The sequence below is a fragment of the Chiloscyllium punctatum genome, chromosome 40 (genome assembly GCF_047496795.1).
Source record: "Chiloscyllium punctatum isolate Juve2018m chromosome 40, sChiPun1.3, whole genome shotgun sequence".
Taxonomy (NCBI): Eukaryota; Metazoa; Chordata; class Chondrichthyes; order Orectolobiformes; family Hemiscylliidae; genus Chiloscyllium; species Chiloscyllium punctatum.
Genome location: NC_092778.1, coordinates 52,246,580 through 52,260,228, shown reverse-complemented (window position 1 = coordinate 52,260,228; position 13,649 = coordinate 52,246,580). Strand labels below are relative to the sequence as shown.

Here is a 13,649-nt window from a genome sequence, read left to right as displayed (position 1 = left end):
AATGAGCATTCTCCCCACATGCAATACAGTCATTTGTGTTTCCTTTCATGCAAAATGTTGAGTATGAGATGAAATATATCTTTTTCCAGCAAGACAAATTCTAGATCAACAAATGGCTATTAAAATCATTCTTGGAATTTTGATTCGATCTATTTTTGTCACATGTACCTGGGTACAGTGAAAAGTTTTATTTTGCATGCAATACAGACAGACCATACTATACAAAGATCAGAGTGAGGAATACAACCTTACGACAGCACACAAGGTGCACAAAAACCCAAGATCAACATTAGATTTAAAATTTGAAAGGTCTATTCAGAAGTCTAATAACAGCAGGGAAGAAGCTGTTCTTGAACTTGTTGGCATGAGTGTTTAACCTTTTGTATCTTCTGCCTGACAGAAGAGGTTGGAATAGATTATAACCAGAGTGGGAGGGGCCTTTGACGATGCTGGCTGCCTTTCTGAGGCAGTGAGAAGTGTAGATGGAGTCAACGGATAGAAGGTAGGCTTGTGAGATAGACTGGGCGATGTTCACAACTCTGTAGTTCCTTACCGTTCTGGCCAGAACAGTTGCTGTATCAAGCCATAATGCATCCAGATAGAGTGCTTTCTATTGTGCATCTATATAAAATTGGTGAGTGTCCTTATGTACGTACCAAATCTCTTTAGCCTCCTGAGAAACAATAGGAGTATTGTGCCTTCTTGACTGTTGCATTGTGGGTAGTCCAGAACAGATTGTTGTTGATCATCACTCCGAGGAACTTGACGCTCTCAACCATTTCCACCTCAGTTCTACTGATATAACTAGGGGTGTGCCCTCCTCCTTGCTTCTTAAAGTCAATGATCACCTCTATAGTTTTGCTCACATTGAGGAAGAGATTGCTATCTTTACACTACATCACCAAGCCCACTCTCTCTTTCCTGTATTCTGTCTCGTCATTGTTTGATATCTGGCCTACAATGGTGGTGTCATTAGCGAACTTGTAGATGGCGCGCAGATGAAATTTGACCACACAAATTGTACAGAGTGTACAATAAGGGACTAAGTCCGCATCCTTGTGGGGTGACAGTGTTGAGGATTGTCATGGAGGAGGTGTTGTTGCCTATCCTCACTGATTGCAGTTTGTGGGTCAGGAAGTCAAGGATCTAGTTGCACAGGGCAGAGCACAGACTTAGGGCTGGGCCTTTTGAGATTAGTTTGGTTTGGGATTAGAATGGTGAAGATGGAGCTGTAATCAATAAGTAGAAGCCTGATGTATGTTTATTTTTATTATTCAGATGTTTCAGGGATGCATGTAGGGCTAGGGTGATGGTATCTTCAGTAGACAAATTCTAAGGGATCAAGGGTTGGAAGGCTAGAGTTGATATGAACGATTACTAACCCTTTGAAGCACTTCATAATTATGGAGGTCACAGTCACCAGGCAGTAGGCATTGAGGCATGCTGCATTTGTTTTCTTTGGTACCAGGATGATGGTGGTCTTCTTGATGCAGGTGGGGACATCAGATTGCAGTAAGGAGTTGTTAAAGATATCAGTGAATACTCCCAACAGTTGGTCCATATATGATCTGAGTTCATGGACAGGGACTCTATCTGGACCAGTTGCTTTCTGTGTGTTCCGTGGATTTAAAGACAGAGGCAGGTGGATACGGTGACTTCAGTGAGGGATTTTCCTTTAACAAACAAGGTCAAGGTTGGAACAGCATTTAAATCTAACATTTCGTTGGAGAGCAAATGACTGTGTTCTCCGGTGGTGTTAACCAATGGATGCTGACAACTGTTAGGTTTACAGCTGATGGAGTAAATATGCATGGCCATTAACTTTATTTTCAGTTCAGATAAATCTAAGATGAGGCAATTTTTTAAAAAGTGAATTCAGAAGATTGATGAGTTTAGAAGTGAGTTTAGTTTCTTTTCTCTTCTCTTCGGAGGATTCAGAGCTATTCAGGACACAAGCAGGAGGATTAGTTCCTGAAATTTCAAAACCAGGAGAGTTTGAAGGTGATTGTACTGAGAAAGTTTAGGCTCTCAGATTTGTGAAGAACAAAGCTAATGTTGACAGATTTGGAAAGCACTCTTGCAACTGTTTCCATAGTCCACTGGAAAGAACCTGAAAAGGAGTCAGTTAAGCAGAATCCTCAGGTAGCGTAGTTTTGTATAATGAACTTTTGTTCAAGAAAATCTGTAGCTTTATGTGAATGTGTCTTAGGTTCAGTCCCACTTGATCCAAATATATAACACCCCTAATCACCACATTAATATAGACAAAAAAAAATCCATCAAATATCATTCTGGAACCTGAATTATTCAGTAGTACTCACAGTTGGAATCATAACAGCCCTGCTCAATGTAAGGTCTAACCTAAACATTTTATTTAAAATTTTGTTGGAATTGGGCCTGATCAGCATAAATGTAGAACAGAATCAGACGGCTACAGAGGCAACTCCTCACAGATTCTGTCACTTGCAAGTACAGCAGTAAGTTTTCACTCATTAATCACCCCAAATTGAATTTTCCCAGGTGTTCTGGTGGATTTTCATGGAAAACGTAGCCTAAGTATAAGCTGCTGCTCATGAAAGGTGACATTTTTAGGAATTCTATTCCTTTCTCTCTATTTACTTCTTTCTTGTCACAATGAGTAGGTAATTAAATACCAAGTGACCATTTATTATCCACCCCAAATTTTCCTAACTGCACTCAAACTTAAGTACTGCTTCAAATAATCAATTCCCCTTACCTAAATTCTCTCAGTACTGCACAATGTCCCACAAACATATTACAGAGAAACCTCGATTATCCAAAGGACACAGGTGGGCAGAATTTCATTTGGTTAATTGAATTCTGGATAATAAAATGCCAGATAACATAGTTTAGCCGAGCACCAGGACCTTGCGATCTTGCCGGATAATCAAATACTGAATAATCGAGATTCCTCTGTACTTGCAATTCACCAGTATGTCAAAGCCTAGTTTAGAGTGATAATGAACTTAAAAGGAGTCAGGAATACTTGTCGCACTGAGTTAAAGGCCTCTGTCACTACTGAAATACCTCCAATTACTCCCTAGCAAGTGTATTCACCACCCAACTGTAAAATTTGGAAATAATCAGTAGGTCAAACAGCATTTGTAAAGAGAATCAAAGTTAATGCTTCAGATCAATGACCCTGCATCTGAATACATTTCTCTAACTCAATTACTGAAAATCAGTTCACGAAAATCAGTTCTTCCCGGTTCCTCAAAACCTTTCCACACATTAAGATTGAATATAAACCACATTAAAACAGCACAATTACAATTCAGAGTCATCATAAAGCACTCACGTAACCGAACCTATTTTACCTTACAAGCAACATGAGAAATCCACTAGTAAGTTCTATTGAATTGTTATGGACATGTTGCAGGTTGTGCTTCTGATGTAGCAGGCTAATTTGGGCATCTCATCCCACTTTCTGACACTCAGTATCTCTGTGCTTCTCTTACAGCTACTATCATCTTCCTAGTTAACACATTCCCTTAGATCATCCCAACTCAATTGAAGGCAGATCACTACTCTCAAATTCCTTCTTCATACCAATCTATTGGCTGAAGTACCTCATATAATTTTCTTCTAGAACTTTAAAATAAGACAAATTGTAAAATTATGCTTTACAGATGAAAGCAGAGTAATCAAAATGTACCAGTTTGGTTTTCCCAAAAAAAACTGTCATTGTCATGATACTTGGTTAAAGATTATACACAATTTCAAATGTTACAATTACCATTGAACACTAGTCCTAAAGTACTTTGTTACAGCATAAATAAGTGCATGCTTTTATATAATTCCAAGGTTAATATACCCAAATCACAACAATTCAATAATCAAGACAAAAATACAAAAATTATTTTAAAATGATTTACTTACAACCATGATATGATGCAGGCGACCCTCCTGACTTTCCATACTCATGTTCTGAATAGCTTGTGGATAGATTAGGTTGACTAGACCCACGACCAAAAGTAATTTGATTATTGCTTCCTACTCCTGTGGCTACTTGAGCCATACGCTCTTTTGTCTTAAGTGCCTGGACTCTCTCTGACTTCAGCCGTTCATCATCCTTCAACAAAGTGACCAGCTGCTTTGACTTCTCTCTTACATTTATGCCTTGATCTTTGCCATCTCTATCAATATACTGGAAGTCTTTCAGAGTCTGTATGGCAAATATGTTTTCCTTGCACTGTTGTGCAACTCTTTCTGATCCAGTTTTAATCATATAGTCTAGCAGTGTAAGAGCTTTGTAAACATGTCGCCAATTTTTGCCATGGTCATTGAGACGTTTCCAAATCATGCTCATTATTTCAGAGAATGCTACTACATTATATGTTAGGTCTGCAATTTCAGTCATTAAGGAACTAGAAGGTCCCCAAGGGTCATTGGAGGTTGCCTCGCGTACTTTAATTTCAGCTTCAGAATAGTTGTTTACAATGTTTTTCATTTGCCTTCTAATAGCTGACGTAGTCATGATTAACCCAGATAAAAGGAAAGCTCGCAGAAAAGGCCACCTTTAACAAATGAAACAGTACTAGTGATTTTTAAAACCAACAGGTACTGCTGGGAATACCACTTAGAATCTTTGTATTTTTCAATGCTTGTTGAAAAACGTCTTCTGGTAAAATCATTTCCTCTCTTCAAACCGAATGTTCATTTTTGGGCCGATTACCTGCGAAAGGACACAACATTGAATAAGAACATTATGGCTACAGTATTTAAAATGGTCTTTCAAAAACCTACAAGAATCAACTCTCAAAATTCAACCCACAAAAGATTTTCTGCATATATCAAGTAGCCACTGGGTAGAAGCAGGTCATTCAGCCCATCAGGTCTGCACCACCACTTAATGAGATATGGCCTATCGGATCATCCTCAAATCCTTTCCCACCTTTTCCTTCTAATCCTCAATTATTAAAAAAATGTCTATCTCATCCTTCAGTATATATGATTAACAAGCTTCAACAACAGTCTGTGGTAAAGAATTCCACAGGTTCACAACCCTCAGAAGAAATTTGTCCTCATTTGTGTTTTAAATGTATGACCCTTTACTCTAAGGTTATGCCCTCTGGTCTTAGACTCTCCACACAAAGGGAAATAACCTTTTCACATTCATCCTGTCAAGTCCTCAAATAATCGTGTATGTTTCAAAAAGATTGCCTCTCATTCTCCTATATTCCAAAGGCTATAGGCCCAATCTACTAATCCTCTCCACCATCCGTATCAGTTTGGTGAACTCTCTCTGGAGTGTCTCCAATGCCAGAGAATTTCTTTCCCTCAATGAGGGGCCCAAAACTGTTCACAGAATTCCAGCTGTGGTCTGATTAATGCCTTGTAGTTTCAACAAAACCTTCCTACTTTTATATTCCAACCCCTTTGAAATAAAGGCCAACATTCCATTTGCCTTCTCTATTACCTGCAACTTGAATGCTAGCTTTTGATAACTGTAGGTGAGGATTCTATAATCCCTCTGTTCTGTAGCTTTCTGCTGGTCTTTCTCCACTTAAAAAATATTCTGATCTCCGACTGTTCCTGCCAGAGTGAATAACCTCACATTTTTCCATATGACATTTCATCTGCCAAGTTTTTGCCCACTTCCGTAATCTGTCTATATCCTTCTGCAGACTGTGTAATCTTCACCACTTGCCTTTCCATCTATTTGTCATTTGCAAACTTGGCTATAGTATATTCATTTTTTTCAATCAAGTCATTAATGCATATTAGTGTAAAGTGAGGACTGCAGATGCTGGAGATTAGAGTAGAATATGTGGTGCTGGAAAAGCACAGCAGTTCAGGCAGCATCCAAGGAGGAGAATCGACATTTCAGGCATAAGCCCTGCATCAGGCATTATGCCCGAAACGTCGATCCTTGGCATTACTTGGCAGATGAAATGTCATAGGGGAAAATGGGAGGTTGTGCACTCTGGCAGGAACAATAAGTGATCAGGATATTAGTTATGCCCAAGACGTTGATTCTCTTACATTAAAAGCATATTATAAATAATTGTGGCCCAAGTACTGATTCACACGACTAGTTACAGTTTGCCATCCTCAAATTCCTCCCTTATCCCAATTCTGTCCTCTATTGATTACCAAATCCTCCATCCATGTGACCATAATACCTCCAGCACCCCAGATTTCTATCTTAAGTAGCCTCTTATGGTACCTCATCAAAAGCTATCCGAAAAGTATCTTACATCCACTGTTTCCTCATTAATCTATCCCACTTGTTACCTCTTCAAAAGAACTGTAATAAATTTAGCAGGCATACTTTCTCCTTCATGAAGCCATACTGGCTCTGCTTAATCATATTATACATTTTCAAGTGCTCTTTTATCACCTTTATAATAAAAGGTGATAATATTTTCCCAATAAGGGACATTAAGCTTACTGGCCTACAGCTACAGTGGGCGGCACGGTGGCACAGTGGTTAGCACTGCTGCCTCACAGCGCCAGAGACCCGGGTTCAATTCCCGCCTCAGGCGACTAACTGTGTGGAGTTTGCACGTTCTCCCCGTGTCTGCGTGGGTTTCCTCCGGGTGCTCCGGTTTCCTCCCACAGTCCAAAGATGTGCAGGTCAGGTGAATTGGCCATGCTAAATTGCCCATAGTATTAGGAAGGGGTAAATGTAGGGGTATGGGTGGGTTGCGCTTCGGCGGGGCGGTGTGGACTTGTTGGGCCGAAGGGCCTGTTTCCACGCTGTAAGTAATCTAATCTAATCTAATCTAATCTACCTTTTAAATAAAAGGTGTTACATTGGTGGTGTTCCAACCTTTGAGACATTTCCAGAAACTAAGAATTTCTAGAAGATTCATGCATCTACTCTCTCCGTAGCTACTTCCCTTAAGAGGATGGATCTCCTCAGGTGCAATGGATTTATCGGTCTTTAGCCCTATTAGTTTCCCTAACATTTTTCCTCTATTGTTGGTTATTATAGTTATTTCGCTTTCCTCCTTTTAGCCCTTGAATATTTAATAATTTTGGAAGGTCTTCAACTTTCCTGGTTCCCCATTATTTCTCCAGTTTCATTCTCTAGAGGACCGATGTTCATTTTGGATTCCCTTTCTCTTTTCATATGTTAAAAAAGTAGCTCTGGCCATTAGTCTTCATATTATTGAAAGCTTACTCTCAATGTTTATTTTCTCCTTTTTTTTGGGTTGCCATTTGTCGATTTTGAAAACTTGCCAAAATATCCACCAATCCCCCTGAACCCCCAGGTAACTTCCCCTACAACTGGAAAAGATGCAAAACCTGCCGATACAACACCCCCGTCACCTCGATCCAGGGCCCCAAACAGTCCTTCCAGGTGGGACAGAGGTTCACCTGCCTCGCTTCCATCCAGGTTTACTGCATCAAGTGCTCTCAATGTGGTGTTCTCTACATTGGGGAGAGCAAGCATAAACTTAGGGAATGGTTTGCCAAACATCTCAACCAGGCCTACTGGGGCAGACCACACCTCCCAGTCACTACCCATTTTAATTCTCCTTTCTGACATGACCATCCTTGGAATCCTCCACTGCCACAACAAACCAAACCACAAATTGGAGGAACAACACTTCATCTTCTGCCTGGGCAGCCCACAGCCCCGAGGACTCAAAATTGAGTTCTCTAATTTCAAATAACCTCCCTTCCAACCCCTCCCAGATACCTACCGGATACATTCCTCCCGTTGACCAACCAGGTCGTGCTTTCTGCCTGATCACCTATAACCACTTCACCACCCTGCCCCCATGACCCCCTTTACCTGCAGCTCCCCCTACACTCCCACCCAGTCCTGAAGGATGACTCAAAATGTCAATTTCTCCAGCTACTGATGCTGCCTGGCTGGCTGTGTTCTTCTAGCCTGACTACTTACCATTTATCTTTGCCAGGGTGTATATTTTCTTTTAACGTGATGCAACAATGGTTTGTAAATCCTTTTTCCTCACTGGAATATATCTTTGTTATGAGCTATTAAACATCCAATGTTTCTCAAGGATGGACTGGTTGAGCAGAGTCTATTCTCTGCGCAGTACAAACAACCAAAGAGTCAGAGGTGTACAGCATAGAAACAGACCCTTCGGTCCAACCCGTCCATGCCAACCAGATATCTCAACCCAATCTAGTCCCACCTGCCAGTACCTGGCCCATATTCCTCCAAACCCTTCCTATGTACCCATCCAAATGCCTTTTAAAAATGTAGCAATTGTACCAGTCTCCACCACTTCCTCTGGCAGCTCATTCCATACATGTACCATCCTCTGTATGAAAAGGTTGCCCCTTAGGTCTCTTTTATGTCTTTCCCCTCTCACCCTAAACCTATGCCTTCTAGTTCTGGACTCCCCGACCCCATGGAAAAGACTTTGCCTATTTATCCTATCCATGCCCCTCAATTTTGTAAACCTCTATAAAAGGTCACCCCTCAGCCTCCGATGCTCCAGGGAAAACAGCCCCAGCTTGTTCAGCCTCTCCCTATAGCTCAAATCCTCCAACCCTGGCAACATCCTTGTAAATCTTTCTGAACCCTTTCAAGTTTTACAACATCTTTCCGATACGAAGGACAACAGAACTGCACGCAGTATTCCAACAGTGGCCTAACCAAAGTCCTGTACAGCCGCAACATTGCCTCCCAACTCCTGTACTCAATACACTGACCAATAAAGGAGAGCATACCAACCGCCTTCTTCACTATCCTATCTACCTGCAACTCCACTTTCAAGGGGCTATGAACCTGCAATCCAAGGTCTCTTTGTTCAGCAACACTCCCTAGGACCTTACCATTAAGTGTATAAGTCTAAGATTTGCTTTCCCAAAATGCAGCACCTCACATTGATCTGAATCCTTCTGCCACTTCTCAGCCCATTGGCCCATCCTGTTGTAATCTGAGGTAACCTACTTCGCTGTCCACTACACCTCCAATTTTGGTGTCATCTGCAAACTTACTAACTGTACCTCTTATGCTTGCATCCAAATTATTTATGTAAATGACAAAAATGAGAGGACCCAGCACTGATCCTTGTGGCACTCACAGGCCTCTAGTCTGAAAAACAATCCTCCACCACTACCCCCTGTCTTCTACCTTTGAGCCAGTTCTGTATCCAAATGGCTAGTTCTCCCTGTACTCCATGAGATCGAAACTTGCTAAATCAGTCTCCCATGGGTAGACTTGTCGAACACTTTACAGAAGTCCAAATAGATCACATCTACCGCTCTGCCCTCAATCTTCTTTGTTACTTCTTCAGAAAACTCAATCAAGTTTACGAGACATGATTTCCCACGCACAAAGCCATGTTGACTATCTCTAATCAATCCTTGCCTTTCCAAATACATATACATCTTGTCCCTCAGGATTCCCTTAAACAAGTTGCCCACCACTGACGTCAGGCTCACCGGTCTATAGTCCCCTGGCTTGTCCTTACTATCCTTTTTAAACAGTGGCACCACGTTAGCCAACCTCCAGGCTAAGGCTGTGCCCACGGGTCCTAGTCTCCTCGCCTAATGGAAACAATTTCTTAGCGTCCACCCTTTCCAAGCCATGTATTATCTTGTAAGTTTCTATTACATCTCCCTTAACCTTCTAAACTCTAATGATTACAATCCCAGGATCCTCAGCCGTTCCTTGTATGTTAGGGATCATCCATGTGAATCTCTGCTGGACATGCTCCAGTGCCACCATGTCCCTCCTGAGGTGTGGGGCCCAAAATTGGACACAGTACTCCAAATGGGGCCTAACCAGAGCTTTATAAAGTCTCAGTAGCACATCGCTGCTTTTATATTCCAACCCTCGAGATAAATGACAACATTGCATTCGCTTTCTTAATCACTGATTCAACCTGCATGTTTTCCTTTAGAGAATCCTCGACTAGCACTCCCAGATCTCTTTGTACTTTGACTTTATGAATTTTCTCACCGTTTAGAAAGTAGTCCATGCTTGTATTCTTTTTTCCAAAGTGCAAGACCATGCATTCGCTCACATTGAACTTCATCAGCCATTTCCTGGACCACTCTCCCAAACTGTCTCGATCCTTCTGCAGCCTCCCCACTTTGAGTACTACCTGCCTGTCCACCTGTCTTTGTATCATCGGCAAACTTAGCTAGAATGCCCCCAGTCCCTATATCCAGATCATTAATATATAACGTGAACAGCTGCGGCTCTAACACTGAACCCTGTGGGACACAGCTTGTCACCGGCTGCCATTTCAAAAAAGAACCTCTTATCCAAACTCTCTGCCTTCTGTCAGACAGCCAATCCTCAATCCATGCCAGTAGCTCACCTCGAACACCATGGGCCCTCACCTTACTCAGCAGCTTCCCGTGGGGCACCTTAATCAAAGGCCTTTTGGAAGCCTATATAGACCACATCCACTGGGTTTCCCTGGTCTAACCTATTTGTCATCTCTTCAAAAGAATTCTAACAGGTTTGTCAGGCACGACCTCCCCTTACTAAATCCATGTTGACTTGTTCTAATCTGACCCTGCTCTTCCAAGAATTTAGAAACCTCATCCTTAACAATGGATTCTAGAATTTTACCAACAACCAAAGTTAGGCTAATTGGCCTATAATTTTCCATCTTTTGTCTTCATCCTTTCTTGAACAATGGGGTTACAACAGCGGTCTTCCAATCATCTGGGACCTTCCCTGACTCCAGTGACTTTTGAAAGATCTCAACCAACGCCTCCGCTATTTCCTCAGCCACCTCCCTCAGAACTCTAGGATGTAGCCCATCGGGGCCAGGAGATTTATAAATTTTCAGACCATTTAGCTTTTCTAGCACACTCTCTTTTGTAATGGCAACCATACTCAACTCAACCCCTGACTCCCTTTAATTGTTGGGATATTACTCATGTCTTCCACTGTGAAAACTCATGCGAAGTACTTGTTAAGTTCTCCAGCTATTTCCTTATCTCCCATCACTAGCCTTCCAGCATCAGTTTGAAGTGGCCCAATGTCTACTTTTGCCTGTCATTTGTTTCTTATGTATTGAAAGAAATTTTTACTATCATTTCTAATATTACTGGCTAGCCTACCTCCATATTTGATCCTCTCCTTCCTTATTTCTCTTTGTTATCCTGTTTGTTTTTGTAGCCTTCCCAATCTTCTGATTTCCCAGTGCTCTTGGCCACTTTATAGCATCTCTCTTTTTCTTTGATACATTTCCTGACTTCCTTTGTCAGCCATAGCTGTCTAATCCCTCCCCAGATAATCTCTCTTCTTGGGGATGAACCTCTGTACAGTGTCCTCAATTTTACCCACAAACTCCTGCCATATTTGCTCTGTCTTCCCTGCTAGGCTCTGCTTCCAGTCGATTTTCGTCAGTTCCTCTCTCATGCCCTCGTAATTACGTTTGTTTAACTGTAACACCATTACATCAGATTTCACCTTCTCTTTCAAACTGCCTCTTAAGTATACTCCTACTGCGTTTATACTGTAAGGATTCACTCGCTCTATCCTGTCTATACCTGACATATGCTTCCTACATTTTCTTAACCAAACCCTCAATTTCTTTAGTCATCCAGCATTCCCTATACCTATTAGCCTTTTATCTCGTTATCTCATTTCTGAAGGCTTCCCATTTTCCAGTCGTACCTTTACCTGAGAACATCTGCCTCCAATCAGCTTTCAAAGTTCTTGTCTAATACCGTCAAAATTAGCCTTTCTCCAATTTAGAACTTCAACTTTTAGATCTGGTCTATCCTTTTCCATCACTAATTTAAGTCTAATAGAATTATGGTCGCTGGCCCCAAAGTGTTCCCCCACTGACACCTCAGTCACCTGCCCTGCCTTATTTCCCAAGAGTAGGTCAAGTCTTGCACCATCAACCCCAGGGCATCAATGTGGACTTCACCAGTTTCCTCATTTCCCCTTCCCCCACCTCACCCCAGTTCCAAACTTCCAGCTCAGCACTGTTCCCATGACTTGTCCTACCTGCCTATCTTCTTTTCCACCTATCCACTCCACCCTACCTCCCCCCAACCTATCACCTTCATCCCCTCCCCCACTCACCTATTGTACTCTATGCTACTTTCTCCCCACCCCCACCCCCCTCTCACTTATCTCTCCACCCTTCAGGCTCTCTGTCTGTATCCCTGAAGGGCTTTTGCCCGAAACGTCGATTTTACTGCTCCTCAGATGCTGCCTGAACTGCTGTGTTTTTCCAGCACCACTTTAATCTAGACCCTACCTTCTCTAGTAGATACACCCACATACTGAATCAGAACATTTTCTTGTACCTACTTAAATTCCTCTGTATCTAAACCCTTAAAACTATGGCAGTCCCATAAGTTAAAATCCCCTACCATAATCACCCTATTATTTTTAGCTGAGATCTTCTTGCAAATCTGTTTCTCAATTTCTAGGGGGTCTATAATACAATCCCAATAAGGTGATCATCCCTTTCTTATTTCTCAGTTCCACCCAAATAGCTTCCCTGGATGTACTTCCAGGAATATCCTCCCTCAGCACAGCTGTAATGCTATCCCTTATCAAAAATGCCACTCCCCCTCCTCTCTTGCCTCCCTTTCTATCGTTACTGTAGCATTTGTACCCTGGAACATTAAGCTGCCATTCCTGCCAATCCCTGAGCCATGTTTCTGTAATTGCTATGATATCCCAGTCCCATGTTCCTAACCATGCCCAGAGTTCATCTGCCTTCCCTGTTAGGCCCTTTGCACGGAAATAAATGCAGTTTAATCTATTAATCTACCTTGTCCCTGCTGCCCTGAACTGTTTGACTTGCTTCTGTTCTCAACTGTACCAATCTCAGTTTGATCTCTTTCCTCACTATCTCCCTGGGTCAACGAGGTAAAAAACAATGATTGCAGATGCTGGAAACCAGATTGTAGAATAGAGTGATGCTGGAAAAGCACAGCAGTTCAGGCAGCATCCTCCACCCTCCTCTCATTTATCTCTCCACTCTTCAGGCACTCTGCCTGTATTCCTGATGAAGGGCTTTTGCCCGAAATCTCGATTTTCCTGCTGCTCGGATGCTGCCTGAACTACTGTGCTTTTCCAGCACCACTCTATTCTAGATCCTTGATCCTGGCACCAGGGAAGCAACATACCATTCTGATTTTTCGCTGCTGGCCACAGAAACATCTGTACCTCGGACTACAGAATCCCCTAACACAAGTGATCGCTTGGAACCTGACGTACCGCTTGTTGCTTTAAAGCCAGTCTCAATACCAGAAACTTGGCTGTTTGTACTACGTTCCCCTGAGAATCCATCACCCCCCCACATTTTACAAACCAGCATACTTGTTTGAAATGGGTACAGTTACAAAAGACTCCTGCACTAGCTGCCTACTTCTCTTACCTTTCTTGGAGTTAACCCATCTACCTATGTGGCTGTATCTGTAACTTTTCCCCCTACCTATAACTGCCATCCATCGCATACTGTTGTTGTTGCAAATTCCTCATTGCTTCTAACTGTCTCTCCAACCAATCCATTTGATCTGATAAATGCGTTTGGTTGCGAATCTTATGGCAGATATAATCTACTGTAATCCTTAAACTCTTTTTAAACTCCCACATCTGACAAGTGCAACTCGCTCTACTAAAGGCCATTTTTCCTCCTTCACAATCTACAGACCCAGAAATTAACACTGTCTTATTCCTCGACAAACAATGCCCCAAGTTAAAATATAAG

General features: G+C 42.0%; 1 protein-coding gene across 8 annotated transcripts in view; it reads right to left on the bottom strand.

The window, feature by feature from the left end:
- The window catches only part of epn2 (epsin 2), a 72,235-nt gene that overhangs the window by 44,791 nt on the left and 13,795 nt on the right, over positions 1-13,649 (bottom strand). For 5 of the 8 annotated variants that reach the window (XM_072559897.1, XM_072559898.1, XM_072559896.1 and 2 more), the window contains exon 2: positions 3,901-4,696. The exons of the other annotated variants lie outside the window; for them this stretch is intronic. In XM_072559897.1, coding sequence (XP_072415998.1) covers positions 3,901-4,498 — 598 coding nt within the window. In that variant the 5' untranslated portion in view covers positions 4,499-4,696. The remainder of the gene's footprint in view (positions 1-3,900; positions 4,697-13,649) is intronic. 8 annotated transcript variants of the gene reach the window in all.